Source organism: Podarcis vaucheri (genome assembly GCF_965113315.1).
Source record: "Podarcis vaucheri genome assembly, chromosome: 11".
Classification (NCBI taxonomy): Eukaryota; Metazoa; Chordata; class Lepidosauria; order Squamata; family Lacertidae; genus Podarcis; species Podarcis vaucheri.
In genome coordinates this window covers 32,660,463-32,683,973 of record NC_138749.1, presented here as the reverse complement: position 1 = coordinate 32,683,973, position 23,511 = coordinate 32,660,463, and the positions used below count along the sequence as shown (strand labels likewise).

Sequence of the window (23,511 nt, the reverse complement as noted above, 5' to 3'; positions counted from 1 at the left end):
TGATCCTCAGGGTGCCTTCCAAGTTTTTGATTTTATGATCTATGGGCTCTGCCTTGTATCTGTAGATATATATGATGTCAGGTATGGGACAAGAAAAAGAAGGTGGGGCCAAAGAGATTTGGCAGGCACCACCCATATGCTGTTTACCTGAAATCATAGTGATGTCATGTGATTGGCGGGTAGCTGGCTCCACCCACATGTCAAACTTAGCTTATGGGGGTAGATAAGGATCTAGAACACCCCTGACTTAAAGGTGCAGCTGTGTAGCTGATGTAATGTGAGGATCTTCTGTTCTAGCAGTGTGGGGAGAGTTACTTTAAAATCCCACTTGAATGCACCTAAAGTGCCACTTGGGAGCCCAATGGCATTAAAGGTAGGTTGATGGTTACATTGCATAACCCAGGGGAACCCAAGTACAATATCACAGAAATCCAGATGGTGTTCGACCTCAAAGCAAGATTGACCTAAAACTGGTTAATTTAACAAATTAGTACTGAACTAGTTTCTACATGTTAAGGAAGTCTTTCCATCAGTGGACTCTATTTATACTGTTGCTAAGAGGCCTATTGCTTTTGAAGGGGTGTTTATTCAGTGTTTTCAAAGCCTTCATTATGAAATGCGATTTGCAAAGGTTTGTAAATGAGTGGGGAAGACTAGGGCTTTACTTTTACAGTATCAGAGCCAATCTTCGTTACATTAATTTCTTCCTTCCCGCTGAGATCTTTCTTTTACCTTGTTCTCAATGACACATTTTTTGAAATTAATGCCAACAGTCTGATATCCTTTGATCATTTATCAGAGAAGTCATGTAGTAAAAAACATTTAGCTAAGTATTAGAATGGAACATCAAAAAAGAAAGTGCTGATAACTTAATTGAGATACAACAGAAGTGAGAAATCTGCTCAGCGCTGAGGGCACCCTTGGAAAAGCATCACAAGATAAGAGATCCACAGCAAATCTGCATAACACTGAGATGTAACTGACACAATTTGCATAACATCTTTAGAAGCAGCACATCATTTGCTGATTAGCAGAAATATCACTTTTCTGTAATGCAAACAGGTACAATAACAGGTACGCACCATTTGGCAGCTGATCAGCAATTAACATGTTCTGTTACATCCGAAATTGGAGTCGTATGTATGTTGCAGAAAGAGAGAAGCTCACTGGGGCACTTAAGATAAACCTTCCCCAAGCTGATTCCCTCCAACAGTTTTGGACTACAAGTAACTACTTGACCATTGCTGGGAATGATGGGAATTGTAGTCCAAAACATTTGGAGGGCCTCCAAGTTAGGGATGTCTGCATTAGATCAAGTGCAGCTGTTTCCTTCTGCCCAAAGATTAGTGCCATTTCAGCACCAGAAAATCTCTGTTCACCAACCTCTAAGTAGAGCAGGTCATTTCACTTCATGCAAAACTGTAGTTCAGAGTCTTCCCATGTCATGGCAAAAAGAAAAAGAAAAAAAAGAGCAGAGTCTTCACTTTCTAGCTTCTGAAGAAGCTTGATCAAGCTTCAATTTTTGCTATGCACCTTTGGCTGGGATGTTTTCCTCTCATTTGGGGTGGAAGTCTTGGCAGTTTTTGAAGTGTCATAAATTCCCACTTTGTTAGCTGAGTGTTCTGGGCATCTAGATTCCACACACTCAATATGACAGGTCTAAAATGTTCCCGACCATGAGACTGTCACTTCTAAAACCATGCTGTTTACTTACACTATTGGAACCACAATATAAATTGGTGTTATTTTGATTTGCTTCTGAATTTCTGAGAAATTAGGACACACACTGTTGTAACACTTCCACATTTTTTTCTTTACAACAATGAGGACTAGAAATCTTATTTTAAATCAAAGTTGAGATGCTCAAAATCCTAACATGAGCCCACATGATGCAAAAGTTCCTCAGGAATAGTATGCTGCCTAACCATGGAAAACAAAAAACAACTGCTAAATATAGATTTTTGAGTACTGTTGACTTCTAAGTTCATATACTTCAATCCCATTGTTTCTCAGGGGTTCTTTTTCATCTACCGTATCAATATCTTTCATCTGTGGGAAGTAAGCAGGAGAAGCTTTGCATTCATAGTGCCTGTCAAGGGATTTCAAGTGTATCAGCATGTGGAGAGCATAGGCCAGAACCAGAAGCAAAATAAGAGACATCACCAGGCCCATCAGGATTGCTGGCGGGAACAAAGAGGCACAGTCTTTGGCATAAGCAAACTGCCCGTCTTCAATGTTGAATCCTTGAATCTGTTGACAAAATAAAATGGTGTGGATTAAAAATCCTCTCTCTCCTGGCTAAAGGAATCTCATTATTTTCTCCCCATTGTTAAATTGGAGCATCTTAAAGGACAGTCCTGGTTGCGGGTGGGCCCACAATACAGTTCCCCCCCCCAACCTGGCATGGGGGGAATGATGCCCTTTTCGCCAGGGTGGCACCATGATCACCCCTGGCCTCTTTTGGCAATCGTGATTGAGTGGGGTAATCGTGGGAGGAATAAAAGCAGCAGCATGACGTGTGCTGAGCACCTGCTTCGCAGTGCCGAACACCCGCCCACCCTTCCTTTTGTTTTAGGTGCCCCCTGGCCTTGCTTTGGACTTTGATTGGTGGCCTGTCTTGGGAAGCAAAGGAATTTTTCCATTTGGTAGATTGGCACTGGCCACTTGGTTTTCAACTACCTCTTAGCAATCTTCACAACTTTGTAAGGTTTGGCGGTTAGGCATTTGTTTATTGATGTGGGGGGGAGGGGAGGTCAGCCATCGCCTGCCCCTCCATGTTCAAGGGTATTCCATTAAAGGAATCCGGGGCCTGGATCCTGTCCGAAGTCCCCTTGAGGGGCTAGGGCCAGGCCAGGCCTCTGGGAACACCGAGGAGAGATGCAGACGGGTTTCCCTGATGTGGCTTCCTCATTGGTGGTTTACTCTTCCTGACTCCCTGCAAGGTGGGCAGGAGTCAGATATAGTCTATTGTCAATGCCTAAGCCAATACCGCTCACATTTGCTGTAATCAATAAAGTTGCGGCCTAAATTTTGCCCATTAACCTTAAACCAAAATCTGTGTCTGTGTGAATTTATTTCTTCTGGGGAGCTGGCTTGGGGGCCTTGACAAGCAATCAAGATTCTTGAACATCAATCGTTGTAATTCAGTATAAGCCTGGCTTTTAAATGTACTATTTTATTGTGGTCTGCTACCAAGGCAACCCATAATCAACTGATTTGTTGAGGTAGACCTGTTTATACAGATAGAGACATAAAGGTTTGCAGAATTTACTTGTGCTGATGCTGTGGGTGATGCAGTTGTTCATACATCTCAAGCTCAGGCTATAACTCTCAGAATGAATCATCCTTCTTTGAAGGATAAATATTTTGACGTTCTTACTCGGCTCTGATTTTAACCTGAGCTGTGGAAGAATATCTCCCACCTGATGTTTGTTTAGTGCCCTGGGGAAACCTCACTTCCCAAGGCCCCTACCAGGTGTGGCTGACAGGACTCCACAGGTCAATGTTCTGGTTACTGAGAGTGGGAGGAGGCACGGCAGTGGGGAGCTCAGCACAGTGCAAGCACGGCACAGAGAACATCAGATATGTTCTTCTGATGCACCTGCATCATGCTAAGTTCCCTGCTGCTTTCCCCCTTCCCCTCTCAGCAACCAGAAGTGGCACACAGTGTTGGCAAGGCAGGAGAGCAATGCAATTCTGCCCAGGTTGCCCGACCAGTGGAAAACAGAGCTAGGGCTCAGATGCCTCCTTCTCTACCTCTGGAGCAGTCCAGGATGAAAGGAGAGAGACAACAGTTGCACTGAAGATGCCACAACAATAACTACCAAGTAAGAGAATTGGCGAGATCACATGGGGGCTGCAAATTATTAATATTTTTAGAACTTTGGGGAAAATAGGTCTTTCTCCCCACTAGGGATGGGGTGCTCACCCATCTCTAGTTATTTTAAAGGCCTTTAGAATTGCAACTAAGCAGCACTCATTGTTCCATGTACAGCATTTTTGGAGTTCTATCCTTATCTCCCTGTGACTCATCACCTGTCCTACACCCTTGTCTACCAGAAAGACCCTCTGAATAGTGGTTGCCAACCTTTTCAAAATGAGCACCACAAGTCAAGTCCAGATCTGAGCTTATTAAGTTGGGGGTGGACAAAGCAGTCAACAAGATTTCCCCAAGCTGGAACTGAACTAAACTGCAAACAGCTCAGCCGGCCTGCTCTTATAGGCAGCTGGCTGTCAACATTGTCAACATTGTAATGACAACAACCCAGGGTTTCCCGCCTAAATTAACTTACGTGGGCCTGAGTGAAAACTATATACACAATATCCCTGGTGGCCAGGGTGAGAACTTCAATACATAACAGAGCTGATATAACAGTGTCTTCTACAAAACATACATAGGCCCTTCTCCAATCTGCTGAGCCAGGGAGCATTGCAACACATAACTGTGTGCCACAGACCCTCCTGCTCTTGTCTAGAAGTGGTATGAAATATCTTGAATCATTTATCCAAGTTCATACAGGGGCTCAGTAATGTCCCCTTCCCAATCTACATTGCTCATGACTCTTCCGCTGATCCCCAAACTATACATGAAAATAGCTGTGGTCGATAGCCCACTGAGCCACAGAACCAGGATGTTAATTTTATCAAACCAGGTTAGGATTGGGGTCAAAACAGAAGAACCTCCCACTACACCTGGATTGAAGTGAGTGTGTATGCTATACATGTTGAGAAAGAGAAAGGCAGGAACTCTAGAAAAACCCATCACAGAGGTGGAGATGATTTTGCTATTTATCTGAGGGGCGACATGTCAGCTCACCTACAGTAGACACTGGGTAATGGGCCTGTACATAAGAGCATAAGACGAGCTTACTGGATCAGGCCAATGACCTATCTAACCCAGCATCCTGTTCTCACAGTGGCCAGCCAGATGCCTGTGGAAAGTCTGTGAGCAGGACATGAGCACAACAACCCGAGGTGCGTAGATTGCTCTTCCATCAAACACAGAAGAATCAGGAGCCCAGCAGCCAGTTTCAAAGTAAAAATTATCTCCAGGAAGACATTTATTCTTGTAGAAGCTGAAAATCAACAATGCTGAAAAACAGGAGTGGGCACTCTAGCCAACATGTAAAAATAAGTGAGGAAAAAAGAGTCTCTCCCCAACAGCATAATCAGTTTAAGATTTGAAATATTCTCATGTAAAAATGTTGAGTTATATATTTAAAATCAAAACCCGATAGGGAACCAGCTGAGGATATGGCTATCCTGATACAGTACAGAAGCTGCCACCTGACCTTTTTTTCAGAAGGTAAACTCCCCACAGTGTTCTGTGATCAAAAACAGATGATAGATGTCTAGACTCCAGCACCCACCATGCAGATGAGTAAAAGCCTCAGGACAGAACTTGAGGCTGTTGAGAATCTCAGCTACACATTTCAACTGCAACTTCAAAGGAAGGAGGCTGGCTAGTTCCACATCCCACAAGAAGGGGTGACACAAAGGGAGATTCCTTGGTGGCTAAATTGTCTCTTTTGGAGTGAGCAGTTACGCTTGCCCTCTCGCCCTTTCCTCTGATCCTCATAAGGAGATAAGAGTCAGTAGCAGCCCTTATATCCTCTCCTTAGCTGACCTCAGCAACTGACCCAAGAGTGATCTTGTCACTGAACTGTGGAAGGCAGAGCAATCAGGGATCTATCCCCACATAAAACAAGGCAATGAGAGGAAGGCTCAAACTAGACACTTATGAAATGTGCATTTGTCGCCAGAAATGGCAACATGCTATTGCTTCCTCCCAGCCCACATGGAGACAGACAGAGAGAGAGAGAGAGAGAGAGAGAGAGAGAGAGAGAAGAGAAAGAATAATGGTGATGCCACATCATGTATTTTCCCACCTAAACATTGCATTAAAAGGAGTGAAAGATAAATGTGAAGCTGTCATTTTCAGTGACAAATGCGCTGGGTTTAGCTAGCCATGGGATGTGATTCTAGACATACTTACTAAGCTCTGTTAAACTTAGTAGGCCTCACTGCTACTCAGTTGAAATGCTTAGGATTATTTTGCAAGTCAGGTTAAATGTAGGTACTCAGATTTATGTGGTTTCTGGGTCACTTCTCATTTCCAGGGAATCACAAGTGGGGAGAGGGCTGTTGAGCTCAAGTCCTGCATTTGGGCTTCCCAAAGGCCCAGTCTGCTTGGGCACTGTGACGCTGGACTAAATGGGCCTCTGGCCTGATCTAGCAGGCTCTTCTTACATTCCCCCATGAAGTTGACTGGCAGATATTTGGGGATGCAGAGCATAGTCCTGCATGAAGATTTTCCAAACATCATAGAAAGTATTATTGCTTTGCACATGAAGCCCAATCAGAGTCATCAACAAATGTCTATTCAACATGAGTAGTAAGACTGTGGCCCTCTAGATGTTGTTGCACTTCAACCATCATCCCCAACCAGCATGGCCAATGATCGGGTCAGGTACAATGGGAACTGTAGTCCAGCAACACCTGAACCCTGTCTTGCAAGCTGTTCCAAAATCACCCCATAGACAAATGAATCAACCCTACACAATATTATGGTTACAGTCCTAAACACATTTCCTAGAGAGTCCCATTGAACATAACTAAGAAAAAGTTCCTGGATTTTTGTTTTTCTCCTGCCTCCTAACCCTTTTCCCTTTGTGTCATGTCTTTTAGATTCTAAACTTGAAGCCAGGGACTGTCTTATCATTGGCATTTGTAATCCTTTTGAATGAGGAATAAAAATGCTTCACAATATATATTTTTTTAACCAACATAATGAGAATTACTTCTGAGTAAATATGCTTACAATTGTAGTGCATGTCATATAACAAAGGTGAAACTACATTCTTTCCTGTTCAAATCCTACTTTTTCATTTGTGGGACAATGACAATAAAGATTATTGTATCGTAATCTGCTTTCAGTAGATCATTAAGCTTTCTTGCTGCCACCATGCACATCAGGGGCAGGAACTTGAGTCCGTCAAACACCGTTGGACTCCAACTCCCATCAGCCCCAGCCAGCATGGCCAAAGGTCAGGGAATATGGGAGTTGTAGTCCATTAACACCTGGAGGACCACAGGTTGACCACATGTCTTGCTTTGGTTTTTCCTCATATTACCTGAAAGTCAATAAAAGTGACTTCCCAGAGCTTGGCTGCATCATTTGTGGAGCTGGGCGTCAGGAGCGCATCATACCTCTGCAAGTTGCTAACATGTTCACAGTGATAGGAGTAGCTCGCTGGTGCATGTATTCGTGTCGCATTGAACGTTGCTTGTACGGAATGGTTGTAAATGAGTTGGATTCTATGTAAGGTAAACCAGTTTTGAATGGACAGCTTGTAATAACTGTTGGTCAGCATGAATCTGGGAGAGGAGGAATCAGAGAAATAAAAGAAACAGAGTCTTAGATGAAACAGATCTCACTGTTTCCTTCCATTACTTTTTACCAAGGGGAAATACCCAATTGTATTATGGGGTCAGGCAAAAACCTCTTTGCATTTCCAGTCAATTGAGGGCAGAATTTTGCTTCTCATAAAATTTACATTTGGGGCTATCAACACCAAGCACATTGCCAGTCAAAGTTAAATACTTCTAAGCCCCATTCATTTCAACGAGGAAGAGTTAGACACATGGTTAACACTCCTACAGAAATGAATGGAATTGTATTTTAAGGTAGTGTTTTATGACAGCATTTTCCTCCATTATAGGACTATCTAAAATGCTTGAAAGCCTCCAGTTTGCTTAGTGATAAGCAAACAGTTCAAACAGGCTTTAATGTAAGTTGTTTCCTGATCCAGAAAAAAAACGAATTCATGTTTGAAGACATACCTGATGACAAATCCCTTCAAATTGTCAATGTCACCAAAATTAAGTGAAAGCCTATGACAAAAAAGAACAATGTCAGCTTAGATCCGTAAATGTGAAAAAGAAGAAAGAAGAAAGGTAGCTAAACTGTATTATTCAAGCCAGTGATTGCCAACCTTTTTGGACCAGTGGGCACATTTTGAGTTTTGAGGAAGTGCTGTAGGCCCTAGTGGCGGATTTGGGCGCCTGGAATAACACAACATGACTGACATGGGGATATGACATAACACAAAATTAGAGTTCTTGCTGGTCCTGATTGTGGAGGTCACACAATACTGATCCCTCACAAGCATGCACAGTGATGCTACTGCTTTTTAGTCACAACAGAGAATATTCCCTAGTACCAGGAGAAACATACAAGGGGTGACACTGCAGTCACTGCCTCCCATACATGCACATACTCCCAGCACACATACGGAGACACAGGCAACTCTCTCACACTCAACACTCACACACCTCATATGTACATAGCTCGCTCTCTCCCTCTCCCATACACACAGACCATATAGTTATACCACCCTCACACAAACACTGCTGACTCCCTCTCACAGACAGCAGCATAACACGCCCCTTCCTTCCCTCCCTCTCCTCTCACACACAGGCCACACGTTCCTCTCCCTCTCTGTCCCCAATGCATCTCTCTGCCTTTCACCTGCACATTTAGAATGTGTTGGGGGGGGGACTTTCCCTTGTTTTGGGGGGAGTGAGGGGGGTGCAAAGTTAAACACTGAAAAGGTGAAGCAGGCTAATAATGAGAAGAATTGCGTCTGTATGTTTTGCCTCATTTATCAGGTTCTACAAATGCAATAAATTACCTTTTTTTAAAAAAAGCATGAAAGCTGAAAATTTGAGGATTATGGTGCCTGGAGACAGCAAAGAACCCCTTTGCCAGTGCCATGGCACCCACAGGGACAAGGCTGGCAACACTTCCCTCAAGCTAACTTGCTGGTTTTTTCCCCATCTCATAACATACGGTCCTGGGGGGTTTGCACAGGACAGTAAAATATAAAAACTGAGGCAATTCCATAAAACCACAGACTCAAAGTGATCATAAATGAATTGAACCTGTTTAAAACTTCCAACCATCCACATAAGCACCATTTAAACAGCCATTAACAAAACCAGCAAACCATACAGGCTATAAATTAACAACCAGATATCAATGTCTGTTTCAAGTCTGTTCCTCTCTCTCTCTTGCGGCAACCTTCCAGACTTCTGCAAAGGAGACACTTGGAGGACGGCCAAGGAACCAGGTGTGTTCAAACTGTGAGAGATTCTGGTCAATGACCATCAGCTGAAGAACCTCGTCCCGGAAGAGAACTGTGACTAGCCTAAATTTATTGAGATCTTCCAAATCCAATGAAGGATTTGGAAGGATTGCGCCACCACCTTACTGAGGGAGCTGGGAATCATGCGCTTTCTTAGGCCACAAAACACATACATGTAAAGCACTATGATACCACTTTCAACAGTCATGGCCTTCTCCCTCAAGTAATTAAGGGAGCGGTAGTTTGTTAAGGCTGCTGAGAATTGTTGGGGGATCCCTGTTCCCCTCACAGAGCTACAATTCCCAGTGTGATTTGAAAACTGATCCCTCTTCCCAGGGAACTCTGGAAACTGTAGTATAATTAGCCTCTTCTTGCTTCGGTTTCCCTGTTTCCCCAAACCAACATTTCTTCACCTACCCTTCCCTCAGGTTCCAGTTTTTCAGTCCACTGTCTAGCTGTGCATCCTTCCTTCAGATATCTTGGCTCATGGCTCTCTGTCCTTTCTATCACCTACATCTTGGAACCTTTCCCCAGTCCTCCCAGCATGCACAACAAACCTTTTTCTTTCTGTCTCTTGGCCCTGTGTGAAGTGTTCATCTCAGATAAACTGGCAGGTTTACCTTTTTCACAGAAGCTGGACTGCAAATACTCTATTAACTTTATAGCCTGAGCAATAGGGATGTTGGTGAACATTTCAAGCCATCGAAACAGCTCAGCCACGTAGCATCACAGGCTGCACCAACGCAAAGACAATACTATGTGGGTGTTTCTAAATTTGCTTCAATTGTACACCAGGCACAAGCAACTCATGAGCACAGTAGGTCATAATCTTACATTGCATTTTCTTCACTGCAGTTTGAATCTGCAACATCCACAGTGGCATGAACACCAAATGTCTTGTCTGTTAGGTCCAGCTGTGTGTGATTCTGAAACCTAATCATGATCCTTCTGGCCCAAAAAAGAATACAATGGCTTCCATTGACTGTGATGTTGAGAGGGCTGTAGTGAGTGTGGATGACAGACTCTCTCTCTGAATTCTCTTTGCTGCTTCCATTGTAATTCACAATCTGCATATAATCAAGGAAGAGTTCAGAGTTAGCAGGTCTGCCTTTGCAATGAAACAACTAATACCAATAGCAGCATGCAAATTATCTTTGAATCTTTAAGCCAAATGCAGTCCCTGTTATTTCGGCATAAAGCATTTCACCATAAAGGGTTTGTGGAGTATGCTGAAAAGCAGTAATTTACTTTCCCTACTCCCAGTGCAAGGCTCAGTGTAAAGCAGAGACTTGTAGGTGGGTAAGTTTGAAACACAAAAGCTCAAATCCTGGCTGAGGCATAAAAGCTCACCAGACAGTTTTTAAAAATGGCTTCCAGGATTATGCATGGATAAAATGGTATATATGTTGTTAGTACTGTGCGACAGAAATGCTAAAATAATAATCCTCAGGTGAACTTCATGAGCATTGGCAAAGCATACCTGACACACAATTCAGGGACAGCCAATGTGGAGCTACAAAGATGGGACTACTACTCCCATCATCCCTGGCTGCTGGACATACTGGCTGCAGCTGATGGAAGTTATAGTTCATAACATCCGGAAGGCACCAGATTAACTATTCCCTGCTTTTCCAGATGACATTCCAACTGCAGATCATCTAATGTGGACAATTTATCTGTGATATGAAGGACATGAGTTTTTCCCCTACACACCATTATGCAGGAATATCTCTTAGCTTATTAAAAATACTTCTGTGAAACTCATTGTGTCATGGTAAAAGTCAGATTAGGAGTTCAACAAAAGTAGAAAATAGAAATGTAGAAAGTAAGCAAGCAATTTTAATTACATTTTTGTGGAAGTGTGGTGGTGAAAAGAAAATCTGCTTATCTTTCTTGTCTAGATCCAAACAAAACTATTTGCTTGTCCACTTAGGGAATAGATTCTCAAACTGAAGCCTAAAAGTTATCAGTGGTTTTGTGGGAACTTGGAACACAAGATATCAAATCTTAGGTCAGCAATGAGTAACACAGAAAACATGGCATTAATGACTTGGTGGGCAGAAAACTGACATAAGGGAAAGAATCACGATAGATTCTTTTTCAGGAGCAGCCAAACACAGGTATAAACAACTTGTGCACAGGTGCAAGATAACATGTGAACACCCCAAATTGTTCAAGTACATAGCTCAGATATTTGCAGACTTTTAAGTTTTGAAGAAATGCAAAGCTCTACTAATAGGCATACGTCATTAAAAGCTTTTGAACCCCTGGTTCTGAGAATTAGTATAATATTTTTTGTAGGATCACTGAAACAGGTACCTTGCATTTTTAGATAGTAAGCAATGTGTTATCCAAGCAAAGTTCACACCAAGATTACAAACTCAGAGGCTGCACGAAAACATGCATTCTGCCCCAATATTTTCAACTAAGATCTTAATGTCTCTTGATTATACAGCATTGCCTTTGCAGTCAATGGAAACTGTGCCAGAGTAAAAGTTGGTCTAATCAAACAGAACTTGCAAGGTGATAAGCACCTTTCAAAATACATCTGGAACCTTGATTTTTGATTTTGATTTTTTGCTTCACGGTTGAAAAAGATAACAGCTTTCCAATACACAAACTACATATTCCACTGCAAAAAAAATTCAGACCAGCATAACAGCTACCCTATAGAATTCAGAAGAAAAGTATGGTTATGTGCATCATGGAAGAACTTACAATCCAGTTTCCTGGTACCTCCATACCTGTGCAAATGCTATTTGTTGTAAATTAAGTTTTGGTTTCACACTGCCATCATATCGTCGGCCTGAAGAAGAAGAAATAAAAATATTTGTTGTCTATAGGCTTGAACGCCTTTCAACAACATACATTACTTAATGCAAAAAAAGAACACCACTTCCTATTCTACAATTCTCTCATCAAAACATAATTCTAACACAACAGAGTTGTATTCATCTAAGTTTTTTTCAGACCCATTGAAAATAATGAACATGATGGACATATCTACCCCGAGTAAAAGTCAGCTGAATACCACCCATCATTTTTTAATTCTGTCTTCCCTTTTCATAATATGCCACAAACTGAATTTTGGGTAGAATAGGAAGTACATGTATGTACCTCTTCTTTCTCGAGAAAGAACAGCTAATCAAAACTGGGCCTTTTAATGATTCTGGGAATTTCTCCAAGGTGCAGCCAAGCAAGCCAGTTACACTGTGAGCAGGTGCTCATAAACATCTTGAGATGCTCTCCCTCCTGTTCCCTCTTTTTTTTTTTTTCCTAAGTCTGGGTTTTGGAACATAATTTAGGTGTCAGAGCAGACCATAGCCAGGGCACCACTGCTGAGAAGGCCCGTTTTATGCAAAGGAAGATTCTTGTCAGTGAACTAAGGCCACACAATGTCCTAAATCCCTGGTCAGGTTCTCATATGGACAAAAAGCTTCCATACTTTTTTTTAATCATAAATTGTATACAGTAACCAAGAACATTGGTGCCACTTCATTCAAAAGGAAGTTGAAAACCTTACCATTTCTTTGTAGCAAGTCTTGGTCAGAGAATGCAAAGAAACTGCAACAAAGCAGACACACAAAACAGTAAATCAGCACTATTCTCTCAACTTCTAGACCATACTTATGCTGGGGGAGATCAGTGTTTAGCTAAAGCAGAACTGCAAGATAACCTGAAAAACAATGCATTTATTAAATGCAAATGAAATCTCAAAGGCCACAGAAAACACAGCCTTAACTAGCCAGCATGTTGTCCATTCTGTGGCTATAGCTAGTAGGTCCATTTTCTTACACCTTGGGATGCCTTCTTACAGACACTGACTATTGTCCACTTTCTCCTTGCAGTGTTTGCCCCCCCCCCCCCCGTTCTAGGCTCATTTTGTGACTGGGAATCTCATTAGCACAAGCTGTTTCTGAGCCTAAGATTTCAGATAAAAACTCTCTGAAGACCAGAGAAGAGACCCTCTTAAGAATATTAGGGGGGTAGGCAGGGGAAGGACTAGACCATGTGGGAAATGAACATAATGTTTTAGCTGCAGTTCATTCATTTTCAGCCTTGTATTCTTGTTATTAAAAAAGTGTGCCTAGACTTTCCGTTGTTGCGTCCATAACCTAGGTGTAAGGTGCCATTTAGCTCCTAGCTTTCATATCTCAGTTTCTAACACTGTCTCTTTGGTACATCCTGACTATTGGAATATCCATCATTTGCTTTCAGAACTATGGGCCTAAGAACTTGTGGGAAGGCGCCCCAGCGACAGGGGCGTAGCTCGCAGGAGTGGCAGGGGTGGGGCAAGCTGCCCACGGAGTCCGCCTGGTGGACATAAGCCCCATGCTGCCGTTTTGGGCCACACACCCCCTCCCTACGCCCCTGCCCAGCGATCCTCAAAAGGATGTGGCAGAGCAAGGCCAATTCACACTGACACATCCTTTTGACGATTGCCATGGAATTGGGGGGCGGTCCGGCCCCTCCCTGAAAATATTGGGGGGCCTTTGCCCCCCAGGCCTCCCTAGATGTCACCTCCTAGGTGCTTACGTCCTGTTTGAGGCATCTGGTTGACCAGTGTGAGAAAATGATGTTGGACTAAAAGGGCATTTGGACATGTGCAGCTGGTTCTTCTTATGCCCTTTTGATTTAATATTAATGTCATAAAAATAGAAGATTACAAAAGCCTGAGGGATGTGACAATATTCTGTAGTCCTGCTGATTTTTTAAAAAATTCACCAATACCCTTCACATCAACGCTTCTTGGTAGTTAGTGAGTGCCCGTGTTTTAGACAGATAACACATACAAGAGAGATAAAGAAAGCTGCAAAATGTGCCAGGGGCAAAATTAATATGATTAATTGCATCTGTCTAGAAATGTGAGATAAGAGGGCATATCCAGGCCATATGGTTTAGAGGAGCACCTGGAGAATTGCACTTCCAGCACAGCTGCTGTGAAGGCCCTTCGTGTGATGTTTGGAACGAAACGAAGGTTTATGTCACATTTGAAAAGTTCGTCTCAGAAGGAGCCTAATTGGTGTGAAACATCAATTCACAGCAAGAAGGTGGATATGCTTGTTTAGATGCCCAGCGAGGCGTATGGCGTGTCCCTGAGCAGTTGCGATGAGATGCTGGTTTAGAATCTGACACTTGTGGGAGGTTGCCTTCTGCCTCCCAGAAAACCACCAGAAAATGAAACCGTGTTTCACGCCAAAGTAACAAGATTCTACTCTCAGCAGGAAAACATCCACAAAGTGCTAAATGTGCACTCCCCAATGAAATATGCATAACTCTGCTAGAAACCTGGTGGCAAGAGTAATCTGCGAGCCTCTGCAGAACGCCACAGACTGACAGATACAAACAGCGAGCTTCCCACTCCTCGAGAGAAGCAGGTGGTGTTTGTCACAAAGAAGCCTGGCTGGTTATTTGCTTCCTTGCAATTTGCAGACTGTCCTCGTCACCGCTGTGTCTAGGAAACCGTGACACACTCCTTGCATGCTGGCATGTTCCATGGGCTTGTGAGAAGGTCTTGCAATGTGTTAACATGGCCTAGGATTCATTCTGTGGGTTCTGTAGATTTCCCATGACAACATATCTAAGGGATACAATACATGTTATGTGACATTTAAAGTAACTTTTCCAGCCGCATTTCCCCCCTATTTTAGTGAATTAAGCACACACTGGAGGCTATAATTAAGAACGAAGGAAGAACAGGTGGAGAAGAGGCGCTTAATGTTATCCTGACCACTGTTTTTCTTGTCAAAATCATCTTCTCAAACTGTTTTTCCATTGCAGTGTAAAACATATAAGTCTATCTACAGATATATCTTTCCCTATAGGGAGAAAAGCAACTGGGGTTGAGTAATTTTAAGATGAAACAGAGATGGCAACCAACTGCCCTTCCAACCACTCCTGACTGCCATCTCCCTTGGCTGCTTTTCATTTTCTCATTTTATTTTTAAAAGCCATTTGTTGGGGTGTAAAGTTACATGTAACTCCATGTAGCACATAAAAGCACATTTTCCTCCCACAAAGAATTCTGGGCACTGCAGTTTGTTAAGGGTTGCTGGAAACTGAAACTCTGTGAGGGGTCAACTACAGTGCCCAGAATTCTTTGAGGGAAGGCATGTGCTTCAAATGTGCTGGAAAGCTATAGTGCATACACAGCCCACGTTTGGCTCTGAAACAAAGTTCCATAACATTGAGCACAGCAATTTGCCCTCCTTGCCATGATGAGAGGGGAGCCAGACCCTGGCAAGCAAGGTGGCCTTTGCGTTGGAGCTAATATAAAACCGACATTTCTCACCTTCCCCATTCAGGTCAGAGCTGGAGATATGAGATAGGTAGGTCCTTTCTGCAGTGAAGGGACACATATAAAATATATACGTACATAGCTTATATATCAATTATATCCTTTCAGAGATCGCCATTGCCTGTGGCATCTGTGTCTCTTTTGTGAGTGTTCTATATTGTCTCTGGTCAAATTGTTTTCTGACATTTTCATTGTATTTCAAACTGACCCCTGAAAAGACAAATCAGGATCCCATCTACTTAATTTCATCTCTCCACTGATATGTATGAAGCTAGAAGAAGCAGTTGCTACTGGCTCCCCACTCCGTGAGGCTATTCCCCTTCTTCATGACCTTTGTACAATTATAACATTACTGACATTTGATCAGAGTTGATGCCACAGTAGGAAAAGTTAATTCAGTTGTTTCGCAGAACTAGTAATCTGTACACAGCCCATGATCCATGTGTTATATAATTTGGGCCTTCAAGCAAAATGCAATCTGGATGTAAACAGAGCAATACTAGGCTACAATTATATCATTTAATACCTATTTAATACTATTTAATATTTAATATTTAATATTTAATACTAGGATACAATTATATCATTTAATACCTGTGCGCTGGTTATCTCATCTATTCCAGATCTGTCACTAGCAGAACTGAAATTGGCTTAGCTCTAATGAACGGCACTGGAACAGCTAATCACTAAGTAATGCCCAATTACGTAAGATTATATGTATAAAAGGGTATAAGTGCCTACTTATCAGATGGCATTATCCATCAACAAGATAACAAAATCTGGTTTGCTTATTGGGGAAAAGGTCATGCAAGAGGATAGAGTTTGTTATCAATGAACTTGTTAATTAATATGACTGAATCACAGATGGTCCAGGAATATGATGTTGCAAAAAAAGGGGGGGCATGATAAGGACTTGTATGTTGTATAATATAACAGTAGGTTATTTTGTTTGATTTTGAACTATGTGTTTTAAAAAGCTTACTGGGCTCAGCTCAGTACAATTGTGTTTACCGGTAAGTGAGTATCACAATTAAGATGGTAGAATATAAGCTTGGTGTGCAAATCGTGCCAGGTTCAGTTCCCAGGCACTTCCAGGTATGTCCAGTTAAAAAGGATCAAATAGCAGGTGATGTGAAAGATCTGAGACCCTGGAGATCCACTGCCAGTCAGAGTAGACAGTAATGGGTTATATGGGCAAATAGGAAGGGACCTGCTTTATACCAGGTCCCATGTTCCCACAGGGATGTGCATCCCAATGCTCACGCACATCCAATCAGCAGCAAGCAGAAGGCTGTGTAGTTGTGGTAATGTATCTAGACATTGAGCTAGATTACCCTCATGGTTGCTTCCAACTCTACAATTCTCCGTTTCTATGATAATGTCCACCAGTAATGACTTTCCACCTTAGCACTGCCTCAACACTGATGGATTTAAGAGCAGCATCTTCAGCCACTGTTAATGCCAAAACAAGAAGCTGAGCATAAATTCTCTCAAAGAATTCCTTCCTACATGGGGACACCACAAGAGGTGGTATTTTCATTTTATTTATTACCATTGCTCATGGTGATTCTGCTTGTCTATTTGGACTCATGCAGGCCAGATGAGGCGCCTGGAATTCAGGCATTCTCCACACTCACAACATGCAAACACTTTCATCTGAAGCAACCTTAGCAGTGCAGACAATGAGATATATAAGAATACATGTTTTATACGCATGCCGTTGTATATTCTTATACAACAGCAATAATTTCAGCCTCCATTGAGAAGAGGAGCCTCTTCCCTTAAGGACCTCCTGCTTTTATTTCCAGGTGTAAGTTTCCCCAGTGACTTTGGCACTAAATCAAGAATCACACCCTTTGGCAAACCACAGACATTGGTCGTCGTTATCCCAGAGTGACTCCAGACTCAAAGAGAACCCTGCTTTCCAAACAGTGCAGATCACTTTCAAGTCATACAGTATATAGATATATTTTCCACAAATATTTTTCTTGAAAGTTGATAGGCACAACGCAGTAGATACAATATATTCAGGACAGCATCACTGACACGCATCATTTTATGAAGTTTTGATTTGATAACTCTAAACCACTTTCAATGTTTTGTTTTGTTTTGTTTTGTTTACAGTCAAGAGGTCTATAGATAGTATGAAATAAAATAAATAATTTCAACAGACACTTAATTGAAAAAGGCCCTTTACTCTTACAAGGAACTTTGTTTTGCTTATGAGCTCAGCTCCTGCAAGGTTTAACTTGCTTTCCTAACTCCTTTATCTTTGCTTTTTGCAGAAATTTAACATACATTGAAAGATAAGGCAAACTTTAAAATAGTATCAAGTAAAACTACTAGTTAAGTACCTCCTACTTACTAGTTAATGGTTGAGGAATGAACATGTCAGCTTTAAAAATCACCACCACCTCAAAATTATGTTTCATGCATGTTAAACCAAGAATATGACCATGCTTTCATCAACATAAAATCAGACATCTGGAACTAACTTGTGAGCTGACCCTGTAAAGTTGTTGTTTTTTAAATTCAGTTCTTTGAAAGTTACATCACCTAACTCCATGACGTGCAACACTTCTTAATTGAGAATCTACCATCATCAGAGCAAACAACTTAAATGTAACAGCACATTTTAATTCATCAGTTAACCAAGCCACAGATCTCTTAATACAAGCTTAAGCAAATCACCACATGCCCCTGTTACCCTAAATGCACAGATTTCATCAGTAGTTGTGTGATCCTCATCAGTGTTTTCTGACCTGTATATGTTAAATGTATTAGTGGCTGCAAGACAAAATACTTAGAATTCGGTTTAGCTATTTCCCCTTTATGATTATTTCTCTTTGTTGCTTCCCTCAAGTCGACTCCCAACACCTGCTGAAATGTCTGAGATCCATATATACTGCACAAATGAAACAGTGTGTTACAGGTTCACAGCGATGAAAACAGGAGGGCTTAGATTAGGTTGCGTCTTCTTTTTTGTATGAAGCTCAAACTGCATCTACATTCATACAATAAGCTTCCTTTTGTGTGTTTTTCATTTAAAAAATGCCACCGACAATGTGTTCTGCAAACATGTTTTACACCTACGCTGTTTTATTTATATCTCTGCTATTAACACTTCAGAAGGAAGGTGAAGTCACAAAAGCAAAGAGAAATGCAAAAGAGACTCATCTCTCATCTTCAAGCTTCAGCACATGAAAGAGGATCCCGTTAATGTGCAATTGACAATACAGTTTCTCAAGAGGAGTCCTATTGAAGTTCATAAGCCTGCTTTTACGGAACTAGCTTACAGAATCTTTAAAGGCTGAAACAATTTGCTTTTGCATTAATTGCACGTTTAAAAAATATGTGTTTTTTTAAAAAGCCAACCACCTTGTAAATGTACAATACAAGGTATGTTTGCGGTCTCCCATGCATAAACAACATTAAATCAGCTGCCCCTGTGCTATTTACAAATATTCACAAAATCACTTACCTCCTCTCCATCCTTCCAAATATTTGGTCCACAGGGGCTGAGACTCCTACACAGAAAAAGAGAAGTAAAAGCCTAAAGGTGGTGTTGCTTTCCATTGAGAAATGAATCGGTCCCTCCAGACCGAGCACATCTGTTCATGTGTAGCAACGAGAGCTGAGCCAGTAGTCTCAGGAACCATGTGATGGATAGCACAGCCAACCAATGGGAAGCAGCATCTGAGGCCACATGGGCTACTCTAGACTCTCTATACATAGTAAGAGGCTGTCCTGAGCTCTCTTTCTCTATTGAATAGAGCCAGCTTTCTTTTATGACTTACAATTCATGCCAGCGTGGGGGGAGACGCAACTGAAGACTTGAGGGAAAGAGCTGGTCATTAAGAAGCGTCTTTCGACAAGTGCGCTTCCGTAATAAAGCTCCCTAAAGGAAGATAAGACTGCAGTTAGGGATGGGGGGGCAGGTATCCTTTGAAATTCACAGTTCTTTGAATTTTTGCGATGCAGTTTTCAAAGCAAATACTGCGCACAAAAATGCACATATTCGTGGGGGAAAATATACAAAAAATGCATACTACTAGAGGAAATTGCTTGCAAAAACGTGCTCGTTTAAATTGCATAGAAAAATGTGTGTGGTAGGAGGAATGTACACTAAAATGCTGACAAAGTTTTGCAAGAACCCTTTTTTAAATTGATAAAAAAATCACAGTGATGTGGAAATATGAAGGACTGGACTTTAAATTGGGGAAATGTGGAGGAGGAGGGTTAATGGCAGAGCAGAATTTGAACCCAAGTCTCTCTCATTCTTGCCCAGCACCACCATTCTGGATCTCTATCACTAATGGTTGGAAAGGGAGGGTGGGCTAAACCGCTTACCTGGTTTCCCAACACCAGATTCACGGCTGGTTACCAAGAAGGGGAAGGGGCGAGGAGGAGGAGCAGGGGGTATGGTTCAGGGGCAGTGGTGGAACCAATCTCCCTGCCACCTCACCCTTTCCCTCCTAGTAACTAGCAGTAACCCCAGCATTAGGAAATCAGATAAGCAGCACAGCCCCCCACTGCCTGCTGGTGCAAAATGTAACTTTGTGTGGGGTAATGCGTGGAAGCTTGAAACATCTGGGCAGCACGTATTTAAACAGGGACCTCCGGCAAGGAGACGTGTAATGGTCAAGGACTCTCAAGAGTTATAGGCTCCAGTGTCCTTCATTGCTGTAAACTGTCTGCTCTCAGTTCATTTGCCCTTTCTCATTATTTCAGCCCTTGCTCATAAAATCCTAAATCCAAAGAACGGAAGCCGAATAAATTGGGCAAAATAAATCCATCTACATTTGCATTGACATATGATGTGAATATATCTCTTTACCCTTGCCCTCGACACCTGAGGTATATAAAGATGTTAGGAACAGCCCCATTATTCTGATTAACTGTTTTAATTGATCATAATACTGTCTTTTATGTTTCTCCACCCTGTGAACTTATGGTAAAGGGTGGAAGAGGAGCAGAGGTGGACTTTGGGGAGTATGACCACTTCTGTCACACTGGGAACCAAGCATCAGGTGAACAACAGTAGACTCTGTAAATTTAGAATAGAGCGTGAGAAGGCGGGCAATTTTTGCCATCACACAGGGTCCTCTGAAATTTGAGATCCCAAGGTCTGCCACTGGGAGGAGGAGGATAGTAATAATAGTAATGATAATGATGATGTATTATATAATAATAATAATTTAGTCAGTATTAGTCAGGTTCATCTGCTGCAATAAAAATAACAGTCCCGTGACATCTTAAAGTTTAATGAATTTCTTTGGATTGCAAAATTTGGATGAAAGAATTTAGTTGTTCTTTGGGTCCAATGTACGCAGCCCTGAATATATGCTGCCTTTATTGCTTACTAGCTAGTGTCATATACCTACTGATGTGATCATGTGAAGAAATGACCGATTAAGGAGGCCAGTCAAATGCAACCTAGATATAGGATTAAGCAGGGGGTTTAGCATCTGCAGCCATTAGGCTTTGGGATTTACCATCTTTAATTATTTTTTCCTCGAGTGATACAGAGAGTATACGATAATCTCCAAATCCTTCTCCAGCCCGTATGCGTCCAGATCACTTTTCATTTGACAGGAAACCCAAATGCAGGTCTTACAACAAAAGCCCAGCCTAACAAAACAAAGAGAGGAATCATACTACTCGAATGGCTGAAGTGCATTGGCAGAAAACACACCCCCTTTTTGAAGGGGGAAAAAAAGAAACCACAGTAAAACATTTGTTTGTGGTGATAAATAAAGATCAGAAAGGGAACTGGGGTGGGTGGGGGGAATTTCAGTCGATGTAAACAGACAGGACTGAAATTATTTCAACTCACCTTATTGAGGGAATAAAAAGAAGGGCTGGAGGAGAACCTATCTGCATACTTTAGAAGCATTCAAAAGACATTAATTCATATATGGCACCAATATTTTTACCTCTATAATTATAAGGGGGGCTGGTCAAAAGAAGCTTTTCTCTGCCATGTGTCTTCCAGAGAGCATTTAAAAAACACGCTAGATCAAAATGATACTGAGTACAATAACATGATAACTGTATGCTTGTGAGAACATGATCTCCCCACTCCCAGCTGAGTGGGATTTGCCTTATTCTTACTAGTCACATGTTCCACTGAAAACAGGTCCCAGGGCTAACTCCCAAAGATCCTAGGACCTCATTTATGCCCTCTCTCTTAAGCTTTCTGGGGCCATCAATCCAGAAATGAAAATATTTCCAACTAAAACCTCTCTTCCATACATGAATGCTTCAGTGACCAAAGATGCAAACACTTGCAAGTTTTACCCTTATCTATCAGCACATTTCCACAGCTTCACTGTTCTTTTTAAAGTTCCCACATCTGTCTCCTCCTTTGTCAGAAGACAAGACCTTGGGGAAAGAAAAATTACTAATAACAAAGTAGGCGAGATGTAAGTTGTCAGCAGTAACTGGGCCAAAAATGTACGCTGACCGTCCTTCAGATTCTGCAACTGAATGTGTTATCATTAGAAAAGGTATTTGGTTTTTAACTTGCAAAAAGGATGTTGCCAATGGTGTGCTGCAACGATCATCAAAATCCGCTTTCCGGATGCAAGCGTGAGTCCAGCCATTTTTAAGAGCCTCCTTGAAATCCAAATAAAGACAAGTGGACTCCAGCATGGTAAGCAATTTGGGAACTGCTGTTCAGGCATTTCTTCACCTGCTAGCATTGTGCAGAAAAAATGAGCTGTAATGCAGCCATCATCTCAAAGCAAAAACAAGAGATGGGTTGATAAGGTTAGGCTGGCCTTTTCCTGCTAGCATTGTAAGCTTAAAGGAGCACATCAGTAGAAGTCTTGCCTTTACAGAATTGAGTGCACAGCTACCATCTAACATAAGAAGAACATAAGAAGAACTTGGGCTGGATCAGGCCAATAACCCATCCAGCCCAACATCCTGTCCTCACATCCTGTCCTGAAGCCCACAAACAGGATTTCCATTCCCCCCACTGTTGAGTCCCAAGAAAACGCTAATAAGAGGCACACTACCTCTAATAACACAGTCATCATGACTAGTAGCCATGGATGGCCTGATCTTCCACAAATTTATCTAAACCTCTTTTAAAGCCATCACTGCATATTGTGGGAACAAATTCCATCGTTTAACTATGTACTGAGTGAAGATGTACTCTCCTTTGTCTGTCTTGAGTTGACCAACGTTCACCGAATGTACACACTACACTTTTAAAGCACATTCAAAGTCTACTTTTTCCCCTTCTTCAGGTGGGAACAGTAGCTCTGTGAGGGTATTCTTTGAAGGAAATAATATATTTTAGAGGTGCTTTAAAGTTACAGTGTGCATGTTTCACAGATTCGCCTTGCTTTCTAATATTATGGAAGAGAAACACTTTTTTTTTCTATCCCACTTCGTGCATAATTTTATACACCTCTACCAAGTCGTCTCACTCACCTCTTAACTAAAAAACCTGAAATGTTGCTGTATTACCTCATAGGAGAGTTGCTCCTGCCCAGTGATCATTATGGTTGCCCTTTTTTTAACCTCTTCCTGCTCTACAATGGCCTTCTTGAGGTGAGGCAGCCAGAACTGCACCAAATGTCACCACACCATAGATTTGTTACAATGAAACTCTGATATTGGCAGCTTTATTTTCAATCCCTTTCTTAATGAGCCCTAACACGGAATATGATTTCTTAAAGCTGCTGCTGCACACTGGGTCAACATCTTTGAGTTATCCACGATGACCCCAAGGTCTTACTTCTGGTCAGTCACTGCCCTGCATCCAATGGTTGGTATTCAGCAGGCATGAGGTAGCCAATGTGGTGCCTAACAGACATTAATTTTATTATTATTATTATTATTATTATTATTATTATTATTATTATTAACCACCCTATACCCAGAGGTTTCAGGGTGGATAACAGAATAAAATCAAAATATAAAGGTAAAGGGACCTCTGACCATTAGGTCCAGTTGTGACCGACTCTGGGGTTGTGGTGCTCATCTCGCTTTATTGGCCAAGGGAGCCGGCGTACAGCTTCCGGGTCATGTGGCCAGCATGACTAAGCTGTTTCT

At 41.9% G+C, this 23,511-nt stretch overlaps 1 protein-coding gene across 2 annotated transcripts; it reads right to left on the bottom strand.

Annotated features, from left to right (window-relative positions):
- Window positions 1-778: 778 nt before the first annotated feature.
- LOC309514609 (V-type proton ATPase subunit S1-like protein) lies at window positions 779-19,100 on the bottom strand. 2 transcript variants are annotated; one of them, XM_082191779.1, is made up of 7 exons: window positions 18,926-19,100; window positions 12,670-12,710; window positions 11,891-11,952; window positions 9,981-10,213; window positions 7,843-7,893; window positions 7,134-7,377; window positions 779-2,250 (listed from the first exon to the last, which is right to left on the bottom strand). In XM_082191779.1, exons 1-7 carry the CDS (start codon window positions 19,018-19,020, stop codon window positions 1,948-1,950), a joined length of 1,029 nt encoding a protein of 342 aa, XP_082047905.1. In that variant the 5' UTR covers window positions 19,021-19,100; the 3' UTR covers window positions 779-1,947. The 2 variants fall into 2 exon arrangements, with proteins under 2 accessions (XP_082047905.1, XP_082047906.1); XM_082191780.1 differs by having other exon boundaries at window positions 11,865-11,952; window positions 18,926-18,954.
- Between the last annotated feature and the right edge of the window lie 4,411 nt (window positions 19,101-23,511).

Coding starts and splice junctions, on each gene's coding strand:
- LOC309514609 (XM_082191779.1), bottom strand. CDS start 19,020: ATGGAAAGCAACACCACCTTTAGGCTTTTACTTCTCTTTTTCTGTGTA. Junction 10,214..11,890: donor AACAAATAGCATTTGCACAG/GTATGGAGGTAC, acceptor GATTATATGCAG/ATTGTGAATTACAATGGAAG. Junction 7,894..9,980: donor TGCAGTGAAGAAAATGCAAT/GTAAGATTATGA, acceptor TTTTTGTCATAG/GCTTTCACTTAATTTTGGTG.